This window comes from Amphiura filiformis, chromosome 1, assembly GCF_039555335.1.
Source record: "Amphiura filiformis chromosome 1, Afil_fr2py, whole genome shotgun sequence".
Lineage (NCBI taxonomy): Eukaryota > Metazoa > Echinodermata > Ophiuroidea > Amphilepidida > Amphiuridae > Amphiura > Amphiura filiformis.
This window is the reverse complement of record NC_092628.1, coordinates 75937241-75964991: the sequence shown is the minus strand read 5'-3', so window position 1 is coordinate 75964991 and position 27751 is coordinate 75937241. Positions and strand designations below refer to the sequence as shown.

Sequence of the window (27751 nt, the reverse complement as noted above, 5' to 3'; positions counted from 1 at the left end):
CAACCTGCCCGTTTGGTGGGCCAACCTGCCCGGCCTGGTTAATTTTCTTTTAAGCTCTCTCCTACAACTACTATAACTTTTGTATAAGTCACAGAGCCATATAAATTTGTTAGCATTTACCTAGAGTAAACAGCTCTCAAGTATCAAATTGAGAGCCTCCTAACCCACAAACTGAGGTCTCCAGATAAGTGGGGAAAAAGGGGCCAACCTGCCCGGTCTCCCTTACTAGGTGCATAATGATCATGTGCAAAAGGAATCTTGCAAATTTATCTTATAAATTTATAATTTATATTTAGAGAAACGGGCCGAAGTGTTCGATTTTGAATTTCATTCTGTCGACAAAGAAAGTATCACACACAATCCTATGGACCATTGAAATATATGTTATAGCCCATAATTACGCCAACTGAATGTCCGATTTGCATGAAAATTTGGGTTTAGGTTTCTTTCATGAATGTAAAAACACATGAGCAGGAAGAAATTTGGATAGAAATACTCCTTTAACATTATATCAGCGTTCAATGAAAATATTTAACACAACATCTATTAAAATGCTGTTTTAAATATCATTTTAATGAAAAAATCATGTTTTTGCAGCCATTTTGGCGGCCATTTTGAATGTTTACATGCCCATGAGATCATATTAATTGATGCTGATGTCATATTGTTACCCCTTTACCAGAGAGATACTTTGAATACAAAAGAACACAATGTTTGGCACCATTTCTTTGTAAATCTGGTACTTCATAATACTCCTGTAACACATTTTAATGAAAAAAAGGCGATTTTGGCGGCCATTTTGGCAGCCATTTTGATTTTTAAACATATCCAGGAGATGATAGAAATGACATAGACAACTTACCATAATATCAGCAACCCATGGTTATTTTTAACATCAAATAAGTTAAAATATTGAATTCTAAATACATTTTAATGAAAACCCCATCTTTTGGCAACCATTTGGCGGCCATTTTGAATGTAAACATGTTATACTGACCTTCAATCATAAAAATAATGTCAGAAATTGATTCCTTGTATGCAGAAACCTATAGAATGATGTATTACACATGAATATTGAGTGAAAACTAAAATTTACAATTTTCAAAATGGCCTTGGCGTCATCTTGGATTTCTCGAATTACAGCAGCCGCTTTATAAAAGCACCTCTGTGATTCGTTAACCTCAAAGGTCCAATAACCCAAATCAAGTGTCAAAATCTCTGCCCTATCCGGTGTAGGCCGGGTTCTAGCTAGGGCCAGGACTAGTTTATTTTGAAGAAAGGCAAACACCTTCCAAAAAACATTACAAGATTGGTCTTACAATAATACATGTTTGTACAGCCACCTGTATCAAAAATATAGTTGCTCAAACTGCAAATAATATTTTTGTGGAGGCTGTCAGCCTTTCGTTTCTTTCATCAAAAAGACCCCTCAGAGGAATATATGCTTGTAGATGGAATTCTGTGGTATGTCATGTGTAGCAAAATCTGCAAACATTCATATAAATTATAAAAGCTTATAAACAGACTTCCAGCACAAAATACTACTACCTTAGAATTTTGCATTTATGACAGCCACCCTTACGAGAATGAATCTGATGGGGTTGTGATTAGACTTGACCTTTTGTTGACCTTTGGTTGAGTCAAAGCATTATATAAGCATGGCAACTATCTTTCTTGATCATGATTAGTTGTGGTGACTTCCTCTATTGTCACTTCCTCTTACTATCAAGTACTGTGGCATACTTAATGATAGAATTGTCAATATCAACATTTAATTATTGTAAGGGCTCATATTGAAATACCCTACCACGTTTTCACACAGAAAGAAGGCAGGATTCCCCTCGCTAAGCGCGCGCCTCAGGAAAGCTCAGTCATAAAACGGATGGATTATATGCATCAGTGATACACCCTGCCCAGGATTTTAACAAAAGAAGGCTAGCACAGGAAAACTGCAGGATGGCGCACACCTTCCTGTGTAAGGGAATTTCAATATGAGCCCTAACAAACATTTCAATACAGCATCTTAACCAAATTCTGACCAGATTGTCAAACTACAAAAGCTCCAGATATACTTTATGAAGCAGTAGCATAGCCAGGATTTTAGTGTGAGGAGGCAAAGCCAAATTTTTGTCCCCATTTGTCAATTTTTGTCCCATTTTTAGTCATTTTAAGGATACTTTACTCTGTGCCATCCCCATTTTATCCTTGAACAATTTCTTGGGGGGGGGGGGGAGGGGAGGGGAATCCCTAAGCTCCCCATGGCTACGCCCTAGTATGAAGACAAGGTTGCTTTTTATGCTTCTCAAATCAAACATGATATATATATTCCAGAGATAGCAGTCTGAAGATCACATACCTTGAGCCTTGGTTATTCATAAACTTGGTTACCAATACCATGATACTGTGTATTTTGACCAAGTGCATACTTGTGTGCAATCTGCATACAATGCATTGTGCTGGTAAAATGCACCACTTTGCTACAAAATGCAAGAGGTACATTATTTTGGTCCCTATGGTGACAGTCCAATATGGCACATTTTCAATGGCATTACATAGGGGCTGTACAGTGCAACCTTTTTTCTTGTTAGTACAACTAAGTCATATGAACAATAGATGCCTTTTTTACGATGTCTCATGCTAACATTACCATACCCATTATTTGGAATAGTGATGCCATAGTGTTTTGGGCCTACAGGATGATGTCATGTGTTGATGCAGCCATTTTGCACACCCAGCTATGTGATGCTTCTAATGGTGGGTGTATGTATGCCAGTATCTTGAGTGAACGCTCAAGATTTGAAGCTGCCCATTATGCAATTTACACTGTCATCTGCACTTGGCCAAAAGCACTCTAGGTAAAGGTTCAAAGGCCATTTCACAAAGCTTGAAACCTGTATTATTAGGAATCCCTTGTCAAGTACCCTTTACTCATTAGAACTTTACAAAGGAATCCTGTAATAAAGCCACATTCCTCACAATGCTTATGGAGTATAAATGACATCATAATTGGTCATAAATAATGGATTTTACCGCTTAAGATGTAGAACGGACAAATGGAACAATTATGCCTTCAAAAAATAAGTCGGCAATCCATGTATAACTTTCAACAGAAACCAGTCATTGTATTTAAATATTCAAACATTCTTCCATTTATGTAACCAATTACCTTCACAGTCCCCATAGATAAATTCTAGCTTTACATATATTAATAAAACTATGAGTTGTTCTCAGCAGGCACAAGATTTCTGTTGTGGTTTCTCTTCTAAGTTCAATGCTCTATTTTCTTCAGCTGGAATGAAAAAAAGAATATGGAATACAGATGAGTAAAAGCCATAGATGTCTGGATGGGAACATTAAGTGTTACTTTTGTCAAATATCAAATGATAAATGAAATTAGATCTCCTGCAGTCGGGACTTATACAAGTATTGTAAAGATTACATTTCTATTGTAAAGATTACATTAACTACATTGTAAATGTGACACGATCTAGTCCATGGGCCAAAGGAGGCATTTTTGAAAATTGAGTTACTGTAATTATTACATTATACATACAATAACTATCATTTACTGAAAACACCAAAGGCCTAGCATACTTGGTTCTAAAGTTTTTTGATGTATATTTTCTTATGTATTTTCTTATTTTTAAACTCCATATATTTACCTTGATCTCAGTTTCAAATTTGCCGCCTTTGGCCCCCATGGACCAGATTGTGTCACAAATGGAGTTGATTTGGTTTATTTCACTATCACATTTACGTTTTACACCTGTTTTTTAGTTTCAATAGAAACACTAAATCTTTTTTGTTGTTGGTACAAACGTTAACCCTAGAACTACCCCAAGGTTTTTCATCCATCATTAAAAAAGAAAGAAAAGGAAAACAAATCTATATAGAAATGACACAAGCTGGCAAATATCTGAAGTCAGTCACCATGCAGAAGCATAAACAAGGTTTTGTTAATACATTCTTTACCGTTACAGTTCACTGGGTCCAATTTAGCACTCAATATTAACATGTGATTTCACTTTCTATTGTTAATGACTTTTCGACAGCAAATGTAATACAGATGTGTAACATAAAATAAGTTAATTTTAGTTTGAACACCACATTTGTGTTGCCACCAAGCAAAGTGAATCTCATGTCAGACAAAATCATTTTAGTTAAACTTTTCATTCTTGCTCAATTTAGAGTACAAGTTAAAGGAAACTTATTGAAGCTGAACTTTCTGCTAGATATGAAATTAATCCGGATGCAGACAGAATAAAACATACAAATGAAGTTCAAAGTCCTTTGGATTTAAACTTCAAAGTCCTTTGCATATCTCAAAATCACTTTGAATTATGCCAACTGCTTTTTTAGGATGCTATTTTCTTTCCAATTCTTACTTTATTTACAGACCTGCCTAAGTCAGAAAGAGGGACATTGAGGCCCAAACCTTGTACATGTACACAAACCAGACCTGTACCTACAAAGTCAAGGACTTGAGGTGTGCAATACTTTCAGAATTCAGAGAAGGTTTTGCAGGTCTGAATTTACCACATTAGACAAAAGAGAATGCTAGTAAAATTTGCATCGTTTTCTGCTGTTCTTACATTTAAATTTGCCATCACTGAAATTTTCAGAAAGCAGAACTGTCCCTCATTTTCACTTTAGAAAACCCCAAATGAGGGACAGTTGGCAGGTATTTACAATCAGAGAGTTTCTTACCAGCTTCATGAATTTTTGATACTTGCACAAAATCTTTGGCTATCTTGAAAAATAATTCCTCTGTGGAATAAACAAGAATAAAAATGACATTAAAATTGTATCAGCAAGGCTGTAGGGATGACAGGTTATTATGTATAACATTTATGTTGACATCCTTAAACACAGTGGAATGTGGAAGTTTTTTGTATATTAGGTTTTTTGCTTCTTGACTGTATTACATTGTTTATACATAGAGCTCAACATAAATTATACATTTTGTCAAAGACTAATTCAGGACAAAAAAATGACTTCCTTACAAGTATTTACAATGTATTAATTGTATAAAAAACGATAAACAGCATAAAACTTGCACTTGTGAGGATTTAACATTTCTACACTCTAATACATTTGAACATTTACATGTATATAATAAAATATTTCAAAGCATGACACACTTACTGATATTATATCCTGATTTACTTGAAGTTTCAAATACTTGTGCATGGATTTCTGAAAGAGATAAAAATGAGTTAACATATATCCAAAGGTTTCCACGAATCAGGTAATATATTAGCAACAAAATCCAAAAACTATGTTTATCAGTTGCTTTTATGATTACATGTTGGTTTCACAACTGAAGAGCCAATTCATGCAAGTATATGGAGTGTGCTGATTCTCATAAAATGATAGACATTTTCCGATCTAACTATACACAGAATATATATTCACCTTGCAAGAATCCATTTTGATTGTGGCAACAGCATGTTAAGTATCGGTAGATTCTCCCCAATTTACTTAGTGTGTATGCTCAAAAAGTCACCCAGAATCTCTTTGGATTCAAGCAAATTAGTATAGGAGAATCTCTACGAAAATGGATTCTCACCCCAATTCTAGCCTTGGAGGTAGTTACTAACACTGCCTCTCTGCCTGGACAGTATACTAGCAACACAGTCTGAAAGTAGTGCTATGTTCTGTTTGATTCCCTTCAAATTACACAATATGCCACTTACATATGTAGCCGGGTTCTTTTCATATAAAAAACCTTCCCATTCTATCCCTTTTCATGTGGGCCTAAATATAGGGTCCACAACTTATAAGTTCCTCCTAAATACTTTTGAAAATATATCAAAAAATATTTTACGAAATGTAAAAGTGTAAAAAGGTATGTGTCTAGCCTTATTTATCTTACACATATGGACCAAATTATAGCGTCGCATGTCATTACGTTCAATCACAATGATTCAAATGAGACAGCTATAAACAGTGTTATAATTTGCATCCGAGTCCATAGGTCAGGCCTATTCATGTGTTTGTTAAAGAAAACCTGACTGCTATGGACTCAGGGGAAACTTTTAAAGCAGCCTCTTTTCTTACACAATAACTATTATTGTGACTGACACAATCATGTGTGATGCTATAAATTGGTTCACATGTGTAAAACAATGATCATTTCGTAAAATATTTTTCGATTTATTTTCAAAAGTATTGGGGGGAAGTCGTGGACCCTATATCGGTATACATGTATATACCGGTAGCATAAGTCTTGACTTACCATCAGCATAATCTGTAGTTAGGTGGTAATCTACTTGTCTATTAGTTAAGACTTACCATCAGCATAATCTGTAGTTAGGTGGTAATCTACTTGTCTATTAGTTAAGACTTACCATCAGCATAATTTGTAGTTAGGTGGTAACCTACTTGTCCATTAGTTAAGACTTACCATCAGCATAATCTGTAGTTAGGTGGTAATCTACTTGTCTATTAGTTAACTTACCATCAGCATAATCTGTAGTTAGGTGGTAATCTACCTGTCCATTAGTTAAGACTTACCATCAGCATAATCTGTAGTTAGGTGGTAATCTACTTGTCCATTAGTTAAGACTTACCATCAGCATAATCTGTAGTTAGGTGGTAATCTACTTGTCCATTAGTTAAGACTTACCATCAGCATAATCTGTAGTTAGGTGGTAATCTACTTGTCTATTAGTTAAGACTTACCATCAGCATAATCTGTAGTTAGGTGGTAATCTACCTGTCCATTAGTTAAGACTTACCATCAGCATAATCTGTAGTTAGGTGGTAATCTACTTGTCTATTAGTTAAGACTTACCATCAGCATAATCTGTAGTTAGGTGGTAATCTACTTGTCCATTAGTTAAGACTTACCATCAGCATAATCTGTAGTTAGGTGGTAATCTACTTGTCCATTAGTTAAGACTTACCATCAGCATAATCTGTAGTTAGGTGGTAATCTACTTGTCTATTAGTTAAGACTTACCATCAGCATAATCTGTAGTTAGGTGGTAATCTACTTTTCTATTAGTTAAGACTTACCATCAGCATAATCTGTAGTTAGGTGGTAATCTACTTTTCTATTAGTTAAGACTTACCATCAGCATAATCTGTAGTTAGGTGGTAATCTACTTGTCTATTAGTTAAGACTTACCATCAGCATAATCTGTAGTTAGGTGGTAATCTACCTGTCCATTAGTTAAGACTTACCATCAGCATAATCTGTAGTTAGGTGGTAATCTACTTGTCTATTAGTTAAGACTTACCATCAGCATAATCTGTAGTTAGGTGGTAATCTACTTGTCCATTAGTTAAGACTTACCATCAGTATAATCTGTAGTTAGGTGGTAATCTACTTGTCCATTAGTTAAGACTTACCATCAGCATAATCTGTAGTTAGGTGGTAATCTACTTGTCTATTAGTTAAGACTTACCATCAGCATAATCTGTAGTTAGGTGGTAATCTACTTGTCTATTAGTTAAGACTTACCATCAGCATAATCTGTAGTTAGGTGGTAATCTACTTGTCTATTAGTTAAGACTTACCATCAGCATAATCTGTAGTTAGGTGGTAATCTACTTGTCTATTTTTCCTATCTTCATCTACTAAGTCATATTTGGTTCCACATAAATAAATTTTGCATTTCTGTAATTGAAGATACAATGAACAAAAACAACTTGTTTAATTTCAACTTGTCTACATATTGATATAGGCTTTTAATGAAAGAGTGCTTAAAGATGGCATACTTCTAAGTTCAGAGACAATTTTACAGGTCCATGTCTTTCGACACTTGAACACATACAATAAACCAGAGAGGACATCCTGATTCCTGAATCACTTACAGTTAACATCAATATTTAGGTTTGAACACATATTTTGTTCACAGATTGAGTTTTTCAGAGCAGTGTACATGTATAAGCCGTAAGTTACAAAAGATAGAGCTTTTTCAATTGCAAGAACACACCTCTGCTGCAGACATAATTAACCGTGTTCGCTCACTAAATAAAATGGGAATACACGTTTTTCACATACCTCTTCATTCTTTAGAAGTTCTTCTACCCAAAATTTGGCTCTATCAAAACTAAGGCTATCTGTTAGATCTATAATAAAAACAGACATAATCAAAGTGTTAGATAAATGGTTGAAAATGATATGTTGATGATGCTTAAAGTAAGCACCACTTGGGATATATCATATTATGTTAGCTGGATACAGCAATTAATATATAAAAAGACAACCATGTAGTTGATTTTTTATCTAAATTAGTACAGCTTTTATTTTTCTGTGCCAATGAAGCAGGATTAGTAATCCAAGCAAGATACACTACATGTAATTATCATACCACTAAGGGAAACATCAAAGACCACCACCAACCGCATATATTATCGCATCTAATCATGCAGTGAGTGTGTACTGATGCTTTATATCTAGTCAATGAGATTGTGTTGCGTAAGCACGATATGCGTAAATACAGCAAGATACGAATATAAAGGCTGGGTGCGTAAAATGCACACGATACGTAATATGCGCAACAGTCATCCGATTTTTGCAATGCTTTTCCTTTTTTGCAACAATTAGAATGTTTAAAAACTTATTTAAAAATTATTTCAATATTTAGAATGACTTATTAGGTTCATCTTTGGCATGGCAAAGGACATTATTGTGGGCTCAGTGTCATACTGGATTCAGCCTTTGGCTTTTCCAAATTTCATATTTTGACATGTTTTTTTTTTCTTGTGTTTATGTGTTTTATGTATAAAAATTCTGTGCAATTTGTTATTTTTTTACATGCATTTCCGCGCAATTTGCTATTTTTTATCTGCGCAATTGGCTATTTTTTTCAGTGCAAATCATTTGTCCATATTCAAGTCTTACCATAGCATACAATAGCAGCTTTATACTTCTATAGTATTCTACTCATAGCTTCATATTTTACCCTAGTACACTCTAACAGCTTTAGCTCCTCTATAGTATATTTTACATAGCTTCATATGTTACCATAGCACACAATAGCAGCTTTAGCTCCTCTATAGTATATTTTACATAGCTTCATATCTTACCATAGCACACATTCACAATAGCAGCTTTAGCTCTTCTATAGCTTCATATCTTACTACAGCATACAATAGTAGCTTTAGCTTCTCTATGTATTCTATATAGCTTCATAATATCTTACCATAGCACACAATAGCAGCTTTAGCTCCTCTATAGTATATTTTACATAGCTTCATATCTTACCATAGCACACAATAGCAGCTTTAGCTCCTCTATAGTATATTCTACTCATAGCTTCATATCTTTCTGACCCAGCTGTGTCCTGCAAAATAGAACAAGAATTCATCATGATCACAAATCATTGTCTTTCCATTCAGTTGGACATGGAAGCAATAATAACCTTTTTCCCATTGACCAAGATTTAAGGTGGTACTACAGCCCTTGATAAATTTGTGACTATTTTTGCATTTTTCTCAAAAAGTAATAATACACTGGTAACTAGAGTTATGTATATTATAGGGGCAAGGAATCCAGTTACTACACTGGAATTTCAGTGACTCAAGACAAGCGATACAATATTTATGATAAGAAAAGAGGTACCGCTAGAATGTACCTCATTTCTTAACATAATATAATGAACCACTTGTCTTGAATCATTGAAATTTTAGTGAAGTAATTGGATTCCTTGCCCCTATAATATATACATAACCCTTGTTACCAGTGTGTAGTTATTTTTGAGAAAAATGCAAAATTAGTCACAAAATTAATCAGGAGGTGTAGTACCACCTTAAGCCTGTAGCCTCTGAGATATATACATGTACATGTACTGGATAACAATTCATCTTGTGAAGTTGTGATTTATTATTATCAACCTTTTCAAATGAATAATAAGTACGCTAACAATTCTACATTATTCTGCATGAAGGTATTATACATTTGGTCATGTTTTTTTATACTGGGACCCTAAAAAAGGTGGTGCTGTCACATTTTGCTAAATCATTTTGTCTACTTATTCCTATATTTTTGCTAAAATTCATCATGAACAAATGGTTTTGGTCTTATTTTGAAGATAAATTATTAATCTAATGAATTAATAACAAATACAATTAAACAAATGTATTAATTAATTACAACAGCTTAATTAAGTTAATTAGTCAGGGGTGGTGCGGAAGTGGAGGAGCTCTGTGTAATTCCAATGGGAAGTTGATGTTCATTAATAAAATTTATGCACTTTGTTGCCTAGTAGAAGTAAAAATGCATTTTGCATTTTGCATAATGTTAATCTTATTTTTAACTTTCTATAACTATAATTGCCTAGTTAATCTTAATGAACTTAGTAATTAAGGATTTAACAAGCTTTTAATTAATGCAGTGGAATGTGGGTCATACAACACAATGGGCTTTAATTTTGCATGCATGCATATGAAATAAATTTCAATATTGTTTTATCTTTGAAATATGAAATAAATCTTCTAAAAGGAGATTATTACAGTCAAAGGATTTAATCTGATGCCGTATTGATCTCTGGTTATTGTTAAATAGTTTATTGATGTAGGCTAATTGTACATGTATTGTACATGTACCTTTGTTACTAATTATTCACTGAATATTGATTTTTGGAACACCCTATATGGCCGTGTGTTTTGAACTCGCCACCCTTAGCGTTACATCACAAATATTATGAATTTTTACACCAATCAAGTTTCAAATTAGAATATCTCTACAACTATCAACCCTAAACTAGCAAAAGTATACATTTTTGGAAAGCTGAAGGCAAAAGCAATTTAAATATACACATTTCAACTCATTGTACAGGGTGACCTTGAAGTTATACAGGGTGGAATAAAATAATTCCAAATAAAAAATGGGTCACTTAATGCATTGCTTATTACTAACTTGCAGTTATAAACTGAAAGTAAACAACATTGATTTGGTTAGAGATTAGGGGGAGCCTATACTTTGAAAGAAAAAAAATCACAGCTGTTTGGTAATCTCGGAATACAGGGTGTCCCAAAATATGTTCAATTTTTTTACAATTCAACATATTTTGAACTGAAACATTTTACCCCTAACCCATAGAGAAAAAGTAAGTCCATATTTAGATTCCTCATCAAATTTCCTCTCAGAAAATGTATAATTTGACTATGATAGGGTAAGTAATTACAAATTTACAGCAACTTTTAGATTTTGAAGATATCCGCATCACTTACTACAGTGTTTAATATGAAAACGGGTAGTTTTATACGTAAAAGTTTGTATTTTATAGACTAAACCAATCATAAAGTGTTCAAAATGATTAAAAACAATTAGCAGAATTAATAATCTTTCAAAAGAGCTCTTAACCATGTCTGTAGCCCATATGGATGCAAAGATATGATCAGTTGATTCAATGCGCACACACAAAATCTTTATTTCCCATAGACTTTGCACATACCGCCACCGCCTCAACCGCCACCGCCTCAACAACCACCTCGGCCATTCTGAACTCAAACAACTATAACTCCACTATCTTAGCTGATAAACAATTCTCCTTTGGAGGTCTGTTTGGGCACTCAATTAGCTACAAAATGACACCAAACACACTACAATACCTTTTGTTTAAAGCAGAGATAGAACAATTTGAATGAGTCTCGATTTGGAAAAGCGTAACAAAACCACCATTTTTGGGTGGCGAGTTCAAAACGTGTGGCCATATAGGAATTGGATATTTAAATTTGATATTATAGCAATTCTGTAAACTATTTTGAATATATCTTCCAAATTTAATGGCACTTAGGGAAATTTTACATAAATTAAAAAAATTAATTTACAACTTTTTTTCACACCCTGTATAACACAATGGGCTTAACAAATATAGTGCAAACTATACATTTAATGAAAGGACTAACTGTGTACATTCCAAATATCAAGTTCATTTTCCAATTAAACATACTTTGTAGAAATATTGGAGCGGTAAAGAAATTTAATTTTTTCGGTATTTTTCAATCGAATCACCCTGTATATTTTTTGGTACACCCTGTATATCCATTGAAACTTTACAGATTTGCAATCATGACAATATATGCTTTCTAAAAATGTATACTTTTACTAGTTTGGGTGAAAACTTTTTGAAATATAATCAGAAATACAAAAAAGGAGTTGATTTTTGACAAATTTCAAGATGTGACACAATTGGGTCCAACCTCAAAAAACATGACCATTTACAGCTTGGATGTGATCTAAGCAACTGGGTTGGTTACAATGTATGAACAACTGAATACCGCATAGTGAGCAATTTTATTTTTCAAAGTACATTGTAGAAGTGAAATTTGCAAGAAGCAAACTATGTATAAAACTGGATGGCAAAGGGTTCTAAGCAATATAGGATCATGATTAGTGATAAAAATATTGTACCTTGAATGCAAGAAATTGAAAACACATTCTCCAGACTGGGCATTTAAAACACAGGTTGCAATTCAACTGTCTACTTACCCATACCCCCATAACTACTACTCTCTCATCTACATCAACTTTTTTGGCTCCGAAGGCAGCACCTATTGTCTGCAAAGTGAGAAAAAATATAAATTATATTTATAGAATTCATATCATGGCAATTGGTTGTGAGTGTGCTGGTCAAAAACATCAAGATACTCATGCTGAGAGTCATGCAACATAAATGATCATGCTTTCAATCAATTTTTTTTCGAATAGTGCTGATTTTTAAGGGATTTTGGTGATTCACACAAGAAGCTATTTTTGGAAAGGTTTATGAACATTGGATGTATGAACAATGAGCATAGCAAATTATATTGAAATGATCCAAGGAATATTTATCCACATTCAAATAAAGTTAAGTGTACCGGTATCATAAAAACTTCACAAAAAATAATGCAACTGTTACAAGTAGGGTGCATCAAAAGCCCCTCATGTCAACCATATTTTTTGTACCTAGTGTCAAACTGTGCCATTTAACTAGAAAATCATCCCCTCCAAATTTAAATTCAATCGGAGGTCAGGAAGGGGTCCACCGTGAGCTTAAAGTTAGGACAGAGGCAACCAGTAAAAGTCCGGCTGGCAGCTATTGAATTATATATACAGTTATACATACATATTAATAGCTGCCTTTAGTGAATGTTTTTATAGTACCTCATATCTCAGACAATACTCAATAAAATGCAAATCCATTTGAACTAAGCAAAAAGGCAGCTATTTTCAGACATATTTGAAGTCATAATAATAGCTGCCATGTGCACGTTTCTCTATTTACAGCCATTTCTGCATGGAAAATGGGTCCATCGCATGCTGCGAGCTTAAAGTTGCATGATAGGTGCCTTTTACTAAATGACAAATCAATCAGGCAGCTATTTAGTTTTCATTACTTTATACTGAACATCACTGTGGCTGCCATATGAATAACAATGTAATAAATGTACTTATCTATGTTGCTTATCAGTCCATATGATATTGGTAAATTAGGTAACATCATTCAGTTTACGCTCTCTCAGATTAGGTGTCCGTTTTCTATCTTGCTCCACCACTTGCAAGATATTTTGATAATGTTCCTAACTCTGGGCAGCAGCTAGGAAATCTGCACTGAGTTTCACGCCACATTCTGCTGCATCGATCATTTACCACATTGAGCTACATTGACGGCTTTAACATTGCTAAGCGATTGCAGATAAACTGAGGACTCTGGCCAAGTGTCAACATTGTCTGCTAGGAATTTGTCATTGATCTGCAGCACAGGATGTTCATAGAGTGAACCTTGCCTGCAAAATCAGCTAGGACGACTGTTGACTAAGTGATATTCTCAGGGTCAGGGAACTTTGACTTTCCAAAGCCTGCGCCAAGCGAATATATGGCTTTAGTGCTGCTGCATCAGGTTTAAGTTCAAGTAGCCTTTTCGCTAAAGCTTGTCTCTATTGTACTGGTACCTAACCTTTCCACTGAAGAGAGCAAGCAGTGCCATCTCTTCGGTGAGATACATGTACCACAGATGTCTGCTCAGGGCTTTGTGGGTTTGCGTGCACTTGTTGCAACACTGAAATTGATATCAGCATACTGCAGGAGGCGCTTGTACAACTGAAGATCGTTCCATGGCGGGTCAGAAGCAACACTGCATGTTATCCAGCAGGAACTTTAGATTATTGTTGCAAATACAACAAATTCACATATCTTTGGTAGCTGGTGCTTTGTTGTCACAGTGCCTTGCGGAAGCTGTTCAATGTGATTCTGCATTAGAGAGATTTTGATACTATACAGCAGTTTGGACATACATGACTGCTTGAATGTAATTGATTGGCCCGGGTCCTTACATTTGTAGCTTTACTGCTATCGCTTAGCAATGTTAGAGCCGTCAATGTGATAAATGATGCAGCAGAAAGTGTTGTGAAACTCATACAGATTTCCTAGCTACTGCCCAGAGTGAGGAACATAATCAAATGTCTTGCAACAGACACCTAATCTGAGAAAGCATATCATATGGACTGATAAATATTAAGCAATTTATTACATTGTTATTCATATGGCAGCCACAGTGATGTGCAGTATAAAGTAATGAAAACTAAATAGCTGCCTGATTGATTTGTCATTTAGTTAAAGGCACCTATCATACACAAGCGTTAAGCTTGTAGCGTGTGATGGATCCATTTTCCATGCAGAAACAGCTGTAAATAGAGAAACATGCACATGGCAGCTATTATTATGACCTCAAATATGTCTGAAAATAGCTGCCTTTTTGCTTAGTTCAAATGGATTTGCATTTGATTGAGTATTGGCTGAGATATGAAGTACTTTAAAAACTTTCACTAAAGGCAGCTATTAATGTGTGTGTGTGTAACTGTATGATAATACAATAGCTGCCGGCCGGACTTTTATTGGTTGCCTCTGTCCGAACTTTAAGCTCACGGTGGACCCCCTTCCCGACCTCCGATTGAATTTAAATTTGGAGGGGATGATTTTCTAGTTAAATGGCACAGTTTGACACTAGGTACAAAAAATATGGTTGACACGAGGGGCGTTTGATGCACCCTAACAAATAGTACTGAAATACACCTATACCATGTACTATTAACTTCAGAACTATTAATCACATTCACTATATTTCAACATAGAAAGATGGTTAATGTTTTTGATACGGGTCCAATAAATAAAAATGTGTTCAATATTAATAATAACGCAGCTCAGTATTTAAAAAAAAACCTGAATTTAGAAGTTGCAGTATAAATTGTATTGATGTGAATTCAGCTCACAGATAATGGTGTAGGTTTTGCATGCCACAATGCTTGCGTTTCATAACCACTGATCGCTGTACATTTTGTACATGTATTGTGCAACTTTCAAATTTTGACATTCATTTCATCATTCTGACCCAAGCCTTCCTTCCTTCCTTGGCTAGGTGCATGTTATGTTTTCATTGTAATGTCATGTTTAATTGTGCTAGTGTTCAGTATGCGATTCTTCTTTCCCTGTATCTGTTAAGAATGTGGTAACGGTTAATCATCTTGATCTTGTGCGCTAGTTTGTAATGTTGGAATGTTTCTATGTCCCAGTGTATGATGCGTAAGCCTTATCCTGTTATTTTATAGATCTATCTTAGTTCTATGAAAATGGAGCAAATATGATCCAGTAAAAACTAATATATGTCAATTTATTATGAAAAAAAGACAGTCAGAAATGTCATGCTTTATGAAGTGAATTTAATTATGCCCAATTCTACAATGTATGTCCTACGTCCTGGCTGCTGCGTTGGTGTTCTTTGTTTCACACGCACCTGTTCAAGCCAATAGTATGTCTTGTCCTTTGTGATTGTGAATGGGGGCACAATGGGCCATTCACGAAGGACATGAATGATACTACTGCTGGCTTGTACTGGTGCACTGCAAACAAAGAACATCGACCCATGCAGCTAGGATGTCTCGGTACATGTACTACTATCTTGTGAAAAAAATTGTCAAAAATGTCACACTTTTATATGAAGTGAATTTAATTATGATGCGCAAATCTTGTATCACTATCTAATATCTTAAGTATTTCTTGAGATATCAATTCATGCATTAACCTTTATTAAACTTTACTTGAGTATTAAAAGTAAATGAATGGAATATGTTGCCAGCTGCATGCAAGCTGTGAAGCCAAAACACAAAACTGGATACCCACTCACACTCACGTTCTGATAGGGGACATCACCATGGAACCTGTCATGTAGATATCTCTCCACCAGGCTGGTCTTACCACCATACTCTTTCCCTAGTAGCACCACCTTTAAATCAACACGACTTCCACTCATTGTTCAATCAATGTTTACAATATCAAACCGGTGTTGTTTCAAAATATAATCTGATCAATTTGGCTTATAAAATAGCTTGCTGATTTGTAAAGCTATTAAAAATCTAATTTTATTATTTAATCAGAAGTTGCTAGAGGTATTGAAGTTTTTCAGAATATTTTTCACACTTATTGTTATTCATCATGGAAAACTACCGGTACTAAACTTGATGCTTGACATGTCAACGTAATATTGGTTGTCAAATCACTCAGTAAAGTTGGTAAGTTGTAAAGCTTTTTAAGAAAATATTCTTGGCACAAGGCGGCACTGGAATTCGCTTTAGTCCCTCCTGAACTGCAGTAACATCAGTCTAGTGAACATCAGAATTCAGGTGTTAATGTTTTTATGGTGAAATATATCCGGGTGTTATCATAATTTGATCATGACATTACCGATACTGATCAATTGATTTGCTTTAATTTTTGCTGATTGACAAGAAGATGACTTGAATTTTTAGGCTGAAGTATGATGGTGACTCATCATGCTCATATCAAAAATACAATCTGGACACTAGTATAGAAGTGACGTATGGACTGTCTCTGTGTGTTCACTGTGTACAATCCACAGGCAGCAACGAAGAATAAGCTTAACCAAATATCATACAACTCATGAACTCTAGCTTCAAGTACTGCGCCGCAATCGGTTAACAGACTATACTAGAAAACATCATGAAGCCCGAATCTTCATATACGGAAATTTCACCGCAGAAATCTGTATCAGATAACAAACCGAGAAGATACCACTTCCCTAGTCGCGAATGCTGATCATCGACGTCCAAAGTTTACATGGATGACATTTGAGGTCAAAACCGGTCAAGGATGATTGAACTACGCATGCGCAGTTCAGTTATCGTTGACCTTTATATCCCAGAGTTCAATGGGAAAACAATATGTCAGCGCCCATGGGAAGAAGATTGTATAATTTGCTTCGTATGTAAGTTGAGTTTTAAAATGATTTAGTACAGTTTTGTCACTTAATTATCATTAAGGTTTGAACCTTTTGTTACATGCCATACCGTATTAACAGGCTCAGTCATGTCATGATGTCAAAAGCGATTTTATTTCAAGATGAAATTTCATTTTCAAATTTTAGTATAAATCTATAAAAGTAAACTAAGACATAAACCACTGCATGGATGGACTGACTTAGACTCGCTTGCCATCAGTCCTATATACGCAGTGATGCCAACGCCGCGCCTTAGGCGCACAATTGGGCTACTTAGCGATCACTTGCCGCTACTCAAATAAGCATGCCGCTACTTGTCTAAAATTGGGCTACTTTTGCCAGTCTCACTCAGGCCGCGGCAGTAATTTGATGTATTTTCCTTTCAATTTAGCCGATTTATAAAGGTTTTGAGTCTTTGAAGCTCCAAATTGAAATTACAATGGGTTTTGTGACCATTTATTGATCGGTCAGTAACTTCCCAGTAAGTACCGGAAGTTTTAAAGTCAAGTGCTTTTCCGCCCAATTGGGTGATTTGCGTTCTAAATTTGGGTAAATCCGCCCAAATATCCGGTATTGGGCGCTTTTTGGAAGCTTAAAAATTGGGCTACATGAGAATCCTTTACCGCGGCCTGGCGAGTCAATGCGTCGCGCCTTGACGCTGAAAAGTTTTGGCAACACTGTATATACGCCGTACCTATGTATATTAAGGACTGGCTTACGCCATTTTGGATGTCAATGGGAAATACACACTTAGTCTTAACGATTTGCGCCGGTTAGAAACTTGAAAAAAAATCTTAAAAATTTCATCAATGCAATGTATATAATAAAAGTGGTACCAACCTTATTGTGCTTGCTAATTTAAGACTCGGTTGAAACAAAATTAAGGATCAAATGCATTTTAGTGTCCAAAAGGCAAAATTATCGTCAAAGTTCTGCGAAATCGGCACCCTTGCGAAGGGTTCAGAATTGAATTGGGAACGAAAATATCCGATCTTTGCGATCAAAAACACAAAATTAAAACTTTAAATTTGACATCATTTTCTCAAAATATTGTCTTGAATCAATGAAATATCAGTGAAGTAATTGGATTCCTTGCCCCTATAATATACATAACTTTTGTTACCAGTGTGAACATTGTTATTTTTTGAGAAAAATACAAAAATAGTCACACATTTATAATCAAGGGGTGTGGTACCACCTTAAATCATTCCTGATCCTCCAGAATCTTACTATAAATAGGGGAATGTTGTATCTATCTATGTATGTAGGCCTATAAAGGCTCCGTCAGTTTCGATCCAAATGTCGCCAAATTCATACGGGAGATCGATGAATATACGGGAGCGTGTTTAAACTTTATTTGGTTGAAAACGGTCAAGAATTGGCTGCAAAAACAGTGAAAATATGGGTAAAAGCGGGGTTTTTGTTATGAAAATCGGTTGTCGGCCTACGCGTCACTGCAGCTGGCCGGCAGCGCGTCGGCGCCTCGTGCGTAACGCGCACTACGCCAATGGGCGCGTTAACGGCGCAGAGCCACGCGACTGCGAGCCAGAGACCAGTGGACATGATAATACGGAAAGAAGGAAAAATAAAGGACAAAAAGGTACATGGGCGGGTCACGGGATTATGATAACGGGTGAACACGTCCGCAGACACGCTTCTAGAAGAAGTAATAAATAGGGGAAAAGATGTTTGTTGTATAAACAACATGAAGCGGTACTATAAAGAAAAATATAATTAAAATAAGGAAACAAAAAAGTACGAATAATAGGCTAACAGGTTAAAGTAACTAAATGAAACGGAACGAAACAAAGAAGGAAAGAAACTAATCAGGAAATGTAAGAAAAAAGAAGCTAAAATAATGAGAAAAGAAATAAATAAAAAACATGGAAGCGGAAATCACAAGCAGCAAATAAACAAAGAAGCTAAAGGAAATGTAAGAAAGAACAGATTTAGAAAAATAAAATGTACCTTTTCAATGATTCTACCTGTTCAGTAATTATTCCTGTTATGGTGAACGCTCCCATCTAGCGGGGACCCGCGCGAAGCGCGGGTATCCCGCTAGTAATATATAAAAATTGAATATGCATGATTCAAACACAGTCTTCAGATGATAGTCATCAAATGGCTAACATCAGAGGTGTAAGCGAGGTAACGATCCACTCCCTGAAAAACATGCGAGCCAAAGGCGAGCACCTCGCCAAATTTCTGTAAGTGCACGGGGCTTGTTTTGGGAATAGGCTGCAGGGTATCACCCCCTCAAAATTTTTTTTTTTTTTTTTTTTTTGCTCTTTTTATGACAAATTATCATCAACCAAACCCCGGAAATGTAAAAAAATATATATTTTTTTTTTTATTATTTTTTTTTTACATTTCCGGATTTTTTTAATATTTTGGCCACATTTTACACCTCTGTAACATAACAGATAAATGAATTCCTATCATTGAAGACTGAGTTCCACAGTCTATTAGTATTACTAGGCAAAATCTAGACTAAGGAACTCAGTCTTCACTGATATATGTTCGCCATTTGATGTTTTATGAGTGTGAGTGTTGCCAAGTAGCATAATCAATAAGTTTGGCCTTCTACAATTAAATATTTTGATGGCTAAAGTATCAGATGTAGTATGTTGCTAGACCTAATAGTAATATGCTAATGACATCTAATTTACTCTTTCTGTCCTTATCTTATTTAGTAAATGGTCAACAAATATAACACAGAAAATGGCAAAGAGCAAGTTTGAATATGTGAGACAGTTTGAAATTCCAGACAAGTGTGTGCTCAACTGCTGGATTATTGTACGAATTGATGGCAAAAATTTCCACAGGTAAGATAAACAATTTATTATTGGCAGTGGTGCATCAAAGATAGAAAGCATGTACCTGTGTACCAACACATGCCAATGTAACAGAATGAACAAAAATACTTTTTTGTGTGTGTGAGACAACATTTTGCCCCTTTTATAGTTCACTTCAGCTTCACATAACATTCTGCTATTAATGCCATCCTTTGGCTCTCTTTTCATATCACAATCTTTCCTTTCAAAAATTCAAATGCAAAACTTGCAATACCTTATTTGTTCCTATGCAGAAGTCAGATCTATCTGTATAAGGTTTGCAATACAAAGCTGTAAAAGTATGCCCTATTACCTTCGGTACTCCATCTCACCTGACCCTTTAGGTATTCAGTTGACCCTGCACGTCAAATTGTTTTAGGACATCAAACTTCCATCAGGAGTCTTTGCTCAATCCACTTACCAGTACACTTCTTTGTTTTCACTTCCACACTGATTTGTTTCATTTTGACATGGATTTTTTTCATTTGACACCAAATGTGGCTATCTCATCTTCTAAAGCATTTGAATTGAAATGTGTAAATTTTCATGTTTCAGATAATTATTGAACTGCATGTACATATTTCTAAAATCATATGTAGGCCTGTTTACTGTATAGTTTAATAACACCATATATTTCTGATTCAGGTTTTCTGATGATCACAAGTTTGAAAAGCCAAATGACCCTAGAGCCTTACACCTGATGAACACTGCTGCTGCAACGGTTATGTCTGATTTCAAGGATATTGTGATAGCATATGGGCAAAGTGATGAATACAGCTTTGTTTTTAAGAAAGATACAACACTGTACAGCAGACGAGCCAGGTAGGATATAGGGCACTTTTTATAGATTGTGGCCCAAAGTTATGTTACCAAAATTTGAAAACAAGGGAGTCCCTGAACATTTTAAGAATACTCATACTAGTAGTTATAATCTATTCCTGTAAACTTTTGACAAGAGCATATTTACTGTGTTGAATTGAAGCGCACTTGTCTCTGATCGGCTGCTGAGGCGATCTGCTGTTGCCAAGTGGAAAATTATGAATGAACTTTGCGCCGTACGCGTTGTTAGCTCTGATTTTGCAACAACACGGTAGTATGTGCAGAATGTGCTCGTCAAAGGTTTACAGCAAAATTTTATACCCATCAGAATTTTTAATGTGTATATGTTTGTGTAGTTGGTTATAAGTAGATCTAGTTGTTGACATAGCTGTAAGTGCACTCTCAGAAAAAGATTCTAAAAGAATGTAAAAGAACCTTTTTGTCCTCTATATAGTATCCTGAAGAAAAAGAATTCTTTATAAACTGAATGATCCTGACTACAGAAGAAAACTACAGCACCTAAGGCTTGATTTTTGCAGGTTATGTTACTTTAATAATGTATATTACAATCGTGTCCAAAAACAAAATTTTGAAAAATTTTGAGGGCGTCCTTCTCAGCAAATGTTCCAAATGGCTTTAAGTAGTGTGCTTTCAGCGGTATTCGCAAGTTGAAGCAGTATGATAGATCTGCATTATGTTCAGTATTGTGTTATTTCAGATAATTGATCCAGTACAATATGTAATTTTGCTTTCAACATATCAGTCACATTGAAATTGACAACAAAGTGTTGGTTTGGACTTTTTCTTTATTGTATAACAACAATGTTTCTGAGAATTTTCCATTTTATTTTCATTTTCGTTTTGATATTACCTTGCAGTAAAATTATGACCAATGTGGTGTCCAAATTTTCAGCCAGCTATGTGTTTCATTGGACCAAGTATTTCCAAGGTGAAGAACAACATCTCCAGTATCCACCTGCATTTGATGGGCGTGTCGTCCTGTATCCTAGCAACAAGAATATGAGGGATTACCTAAGTTGGCGGCAAGCAGATTGTAAGTCAGCACATAAGTTTGTAAACTCATCTCATATTGAAATTAACAAAACATTTTAGTATTAAATTACTCTATGCCAAATAAAAAGAACAACTTTTATTAAACCTGATTCTCTCTTTTTTGCAGTTTTAATTTATTTCTGGTAGAAAATCATCTTACAAATGAACATACCATCAAATGAAATCCCTGTGTCATGCAATAAATAGATTTATTTCTATATTTTGCAATCCGTATTTATAGAGTAAATGTCACTGAATCAAAATTTATGAAAATCCTTTGAAAATTAATTTGATTTATTCAATAGTGTCTAGAAAATCAATTAAACAATTGTTGTCAAATTAATGGTAACAGATGTCATTAATTCAAAAGTTAGCAACTATCAGGAAGAAACTTATTGAAACAAAACCTCAGCCCATCTTTTACAAAAAATCTAGATGATATTTTTTAAACTTAGTGTAAATCAGACTACTTTTAAGTAGTCTGATTTACAAGTTTAAAAAACATTTATGTTGCAAAAGATAAACAATTAAATTTTTCTATTATCCCAGGTCATATCAACAATCTGTATAACACAGCATTTTGGGGTTTGGTGATCAAAAAAGGACTCACTCGAAGAGACGCTGAAGCTAGATTAAGGGTAAGTTCAAGTTTATTCTAGTTTCGCACGCATTGAGTTTTGAACATTCCAGGGGTGTTACTAATTATGCACCTGAAGATGTTTTAAGGGTACAGATAGGCATGTGTTTCAATCATTCTCCTGCACAGTGCAGTAAATCATGCTTTAGACACTCACAACACAAAAAAAAACTGATACAAGCTATTAAGGCCAAACAGTCAAGTGGTCATGGAGTTACCTAAATCATGTCAAGATAAGGCAGTCCCTTAGTAGTGTTTATAAGCATTGTGGCAACCTCCTCTATATATAAGATAGAGCTGATGCAGTTCTTTAGGGACTGAGCCACTTTATGAAGATGAAAGCATTGTCAAGTGTGACCTTGTTGGTGGTCTACCTTAGCTGTCGATGATATGATATACTGCTGAGGTGGTCTGCACTAGCTTCCAGAGAAGAACAGCCCTCTCTTGGTCTAATCAACGTGCAAACCCTGATACGCTGGCGAAGTGATGTAATAATCGGATTAACTACTATAGCAATAGGTGAAAAAAATTTTTGAATATAGGTGACCCCGGAGTGACGTCACAAGCTGTTGACCTCCGTTGACAACAAATCCGATTCAGAAGTCAAATTTGTAGTTTTCTGTGGTTTGTCCCTTTTCAAATCGGCCAAAATACTACCATTTCTATAACTTCTCGACATGGGGCCTCCAGCCAACAACAAAAATAAAGACTCTCCACTACATGTTTATGTGTTCAGCTTCACATAAAATGCAATTTTCGCCAAGTATTTAACCTTTATTTTACCGAAATCGGCCGAGAAATTTGCTCGATTCGAGGTCAAAACAGAACGTAAACAACTGAATAAGCTCCGCTACAAGTCTTCAAGTAGTCGCTCAGCTGCACGATCTATTGTGGGTTGAAAAGCGTAAGTGTAGCCGACTGTAGCATCATGTAAAATAAGTACCCGGATGACCGGGGTGACCTATACCACACTGCACAGGTACGTTCATCCGGTGCCTCTGTATTGAACAATATCATGCTGACCACTCACACCTGTAAGATTATTGTATTCAATCTATGATTGCAGACATACACAGGTGATGAGTGCAACCTGCTTGCAGTGCAGCACGATGTATTCAAAAATTGTTTTCACCTATTGCTATGGTAGTTAATCCGATTATTACATCACTTCGCCAGCGTATAATCATGATAATGAGTGACATAGGCCAGGCTTTGTGTTCCCTTCATGAGCGTCCTTCTGCACCAAACAAAGCTTTGAGGCATAATTGGCCAATCAGATTACCTGTCTGTTGTTATGATTGAATCAGCCATAATCAGAGCCTCACTTCCGTGTTTATGCTGTGTACGCTCACCACAAGCAAGAGTGCTGTTCTTTCATGCTAGTGTACCTTTAAAGGAAATCTCTGGCAATCGCAACATTATGCCTTATATGTTAGAAAAATAATTATCAAGCACAAATCATGTGGTTTTGACCTTAAAAACAGCCATCTCTCACCACGTGATATTCAAATTTCCTGGGCAGTCCAGGCACTGAAATTGCCTGTGGCAATGCCATCCCAGCAGTAACACAATGAAATCTGGCGACAATTGAGCACAACTTACCATGATGTCATTGACCTAAATAATTTTGGAGTGGGGATTTTGAATATCATATGTGATTCATGCTTGATAATTGTTTTTCTTAATATAAGGCATAATGTTGTGATTGCCGGAGTTTTCCTTTAATATCTTTTAAAGATATACTGCTGTACAGCAATAAGTTGACATCAATATTATATAAACAATATCAAGTCAAAGCTCAGCTAGTGGCATGTTTGAAGTCATTTGGCTATAATAATTTGTATGTTTTGTTTCTTATTCTCAGGGTACATTTTCTGGTGACAAGAATGAAATCCTTTTCAGTGAATGTGACACAAACTACAATAATGAGCCAGAGTTTTACCGTAAAGGAACAGTACTGATGTGGGACAAGGTAAGGCTAGTCAAATTAAGTACACAAGACAGCAATTATAGTGTTCATCATTTGCTAATTGTAAAATCAGGCCACTTGAAACACAAGCCTGTGTGGTTACAAGTAAATTAAAATAATTCTAAGAAACAAACAATTCTACTCACAAAATTTGTTGTGTCTCATCCGTGAATTTTTTTTCAGTTGTTGTCCGGATGAGTGGCCAATAGATGTTCTGCAGATGGTGTCTTCCTGGGTCCTTAATCAAGTGTGGTTCTGTGGCCTGGATTATGTAGCCAACTTAAAACCTTTTTCAAACATTTGGTTTAATTACTGTTATTTACCAAATATTGGGATATTGCTACTGTATACAGTTACTTTTTTTACACATGGTTATAGTGTCTTGTTCTCAACTTAATTGTTATACATGTACATTATCAACTAATTAATTCATGTACATTATATACATTATCTTTTCTAGTAAATTAAACAAATAGAACAAATAGAGATCAATGAAACACCTATATCATTAAATGCCAAAGAAGTATGCGTTTGATCACATATTGAATATAAGTTCTAATAACATGATATTTGCTGTTTCTTTTCAGTATGTATACAAGGTAGATGTTATCACACCAAGTAATAAGGATGGGGCAGGCACCAGTACAACAAAATCCAAAGGTACCAAGCATGAACCGCAGGCTGAAAGTTCAAAGAAAAGCAAGTCGGTTACAAATCAAAATGCACCATTTAAAGTTGGTGGAATCCACACAGGATTAAGAACCAAACCAATAGTTGTGTGTGATCATTGTGACATTATTGGGGATCAGTTTTGGCTCGATCATCCACATATACTTGGCATTGATGATGACAAGCCATCTGAATCTCCATCTGGAGATGGGAGAACTGCTCAGAAGCCAGAATCGATAGTATTTGAAAATCTGGATGGTATTGTGGAAGTTCCTTTCCCAAAACATAGACTTTATAAATGTGATGCAAATGAGACTTTATATAGTTCATCATCAGTGCAGGAAAGAGGGACATCTGATAGTATTAGCACTTCTGAGGTCAATGACACTGTTGGTTGTAATGTTGTTACCAGTGATAGGAGTTGACCAATAAAAGGAAGTTAGGACTACATGTTCTCACCCCAGCAGTTGATCATGTGTCAATTTGAAAACACCATAACGACGTAATTTGATCTTCTCAGACCAATGTTGGAATTTGTTTATGTGAAGTAAAGGTCTAAAGAAACAGAAAACTTAAGAAAATTACATTTTTAAATGTAACTTTTAATGCAGTACGCATATACTGGAGATTTGTCAGTAGTACAAGCCTTTTTAGGTATGGTGGACACAAATAGCATTGCACCAAGTTGGTAAAATCTTTTGAATTTGCCAGGGTTTTACCCAGATTGAATACAGGCTTTACCAAGATTGAATACAGTCTGCCCTCCTATTATTGTGTACGCCATATTTTGAAAAGGAACCATATTACAATGATAGATCAGATTGTGTTACTTTATGGGACCTGTTCCCACAAAATGAGCATATCATTGGAAATTGGGAGTTTCAAGAATGTTCCAACTGTTGAGTTGATGTTCTGTACTTGAAGACACCTATATTGGCAGTGGTATGTCCTTTATGAATCTGGACAGAAATACAGAGTAGAGCATATTATGTCCCCATTCACAAAGGACATACCACTGACTATACAGGTGTCTTCAAACAAAGAACAGCAACTCAACCATTGGAAGGTCTCAAAACTACAAACTAGCAACTTTCCGCTCATTTTGTGAGAACAGGTCACATATGTGACACGATCAAGGGAAATGAGTCGCATGTCAATATTGATTTTGAGATATTGGCAAAGAAAGTGTTCAAATTCTTTTGTTTTACATTGTTTTCAACGATTGATAAATTGATGTAACTTTGCAGAGGAAAGTCGTATCAACATGGGGTTTTCAGTTTCTGAAAGCTCTTAATGTCCTCTTTAGGAACCTATGTAAAACTCATTTTCGACCAGGGTCGACATGTCACTCATTCCCCTTGACCATGTCACATATTGTATAAATGCGACAGCTATGGTAGAAAGCAATGCAAGTAATGTCTCACAGTTGGTCATTGTCCAATATACACATCAAATTGCAAATCAATCTATTGTAAACATGGTGAAGTTTATCCTGGATTGATTTTGCTAAGCAAATTCAAGTGTGGCGGTAATGAAAAGATTTGTTTATGTGCAGCCAAAAACCTGTAAAAATTGCATATGGCCCTCTGATACAATACTTTGCAGTCCCACAGGCCCTTTGAATTTATTGTACCTTAGTCAGAAAGATAGACTTGATGCTAACTACTACATAAATTCTTTCCTGCTATTTGGCACCTGTTGTTGATTTGTTAGTCTTAAGTCTAAAAAATTAAGTGTCACAAAATGTGGACCAGTCTAACATTGAAATCTTCAAACAGTTTAACATGTATTATCTGACAATTTTACAATTGAGTTAGGGGCCATAAAAACTGATAAGGGCCCATAGATATTCAGACGTTTTCAGTTGGCTCATTTTGAACACATATGTCACAGGAAACCTGTTACTTATTATAACTTGTCACTGTTTAACTCTCTCCACGCAGGTGACGACAGCAGACGACGGCAAGTTGGTTTTTTATTCAACAAATTTCAGAATTGTTAAGTTCATTAAAATGAGTACAAACAAGCCTAGTATTGATTCAGTGGTTCTTTCGAGAAAATATCTCAAAAGTTTTTATATCGAAGCCTATGGCCAGCATGCAGAGCATTACGGATCATGGGATAGTCTACCTCTTCTTTATGCAATATTGGATTCATTTCAGGTGTTCAGAATTTATAGTTTTGTCCAATGTTGTGCCATTTGTAAAAAAGATCTAATGTTGCATTTGGAAGTCTTATCATCCAAATCAAAAGTGACACATGCCGAGATTATCAATGGGATATCAAGGTACGGCTATCTAAGGTGAAATGATTTAATGCATGCATGAACACGTACTTTTGGTGTCTAGAAATCTGTATGTTTTGAAGGAAAAAACCTTTAGACATGGTCATGGGTCTCCTTTGAAAATTTCCCATGCTACATAGTGTAAAAATGGTCCACAAAATGGCTTCAACTGGGACTTCATTTTCAAAAAAACTTTTTTTTTCCCAACTACAATTTTAGACATGAATAGTGTAAATGGTCCACCAAATGGCTTCAATTTTG

The 27751-nt window shown here is 35.4% G+C and overlaps 2 protein-coding genes across 3 annotated transcripts; one reads left to right on the top strand and one right to left on the bottom strand.

Annotated features, from left to right (window-relative positions):
- Positions 1–2273: 2273 nt before the first annotated feature.
- LOC140153482 (ras-related protein Rab-24-like) lies at positions 2274–17050 on the bottom strand. 2 transcript variants are annotated; one of them, XM_072176248.1, is made up of 8 exons: positions 16116–17050; positions 12446–12514; positions 9218–9296; positions 8012–8079; positions 7525–7624; positions 5146–5196; positions 4708–4767; positions 2274–3289 (listed from the first exon to the last, which is right to left on the bottom strand). In XM_072176248.1, exons 1-8 carry the CDS (start codon positions 16239–16241, stop codon positions 3228–3230), a joined length of 615 nt encoding a protein of 204 aa, XP_072032349.1. In that variant the 5' UTR covers positions 16242–17050; the 3' UTR covers positions 2274–3227. The 2 variants fall into 2 exon arrangements, with proteins under 2 accessions (XP_072032349.1, XP_072032357.1); XM_072176256.1 differs by having other exon boundaries at positions 16122–17047.
- Positions 17051–17118: 68 nt separating this feature from the next.
- Positions 17119–26183, top strand: LOC140153463 (probable tRNA(His) guanylyltransferase). The gene is made up of 7 exons (XM_072176225.1): positions 17119–17213; positions 19919–20050; positions 20705–20881; positions 21757–21932; positions 22481–22569; positions 24433–24540; positions 25125–26183. The coding sequence occupies exons 1-7, from the start codon at positions 17170–17172 to the stop codon at positions 25629–25631; spliced, it is 1233 nt and encodes a 410-aa protein (XP_072032326.1). The 5' UTR covers positions 17119–17169; the 3' UTR covers positions 25632–26183.
- The last annotated feature ends 1568 nt before the right edge of the window (positions 26184–27751 follow it).

Excerpts from the sequence above, each read along its gene's own strand:
- LOC140153463 (XM_072176225.1), top strand. The coding sequence starts at position 17,170 with ATGTCAGCGCCCATGGGAAGAAGATTGTATAATTTGCTTCGTAT. Across the intron at positions 21,933-22,480 it reads AAGTTGGCGGCAAGCAGATT|GTCATATCAACAATCTGTAT; the intron begins GTAAGTCAGCAC and ends CTATTATCCCAG. Across the intron at positions 24,541-25,124 it reads CAGTACTGATGTGGGACAAG|TATGTATACAAGGTAGATGT; the intron begins GTAAGGCTAGTC and ends GTTTCTTTTCAG.
- LOC140153482 (XM_072176248.1), bottom strand. The coding sequence starts at position 16,241 with ATGAGTGGAAGTCGTGTTGATTTAAAGGTGGTGCTACTAGGGAAAGAG. Across the intron at positions 5,197-7,524 it reads AACTACAGATTATGCTGATG|AAATCCATGCACAAGTATTT; the intron begins GTAAGTCTTAAC and ends TATCTCTTTCAG. Across the intron at positions 4,768-5,145 it reads TAAATCAGGATATAATATCA|AGGAATTATTTTTCAAGATA; the intron begins GTAAGTGTGTCA and ends TTTATTCCACAG.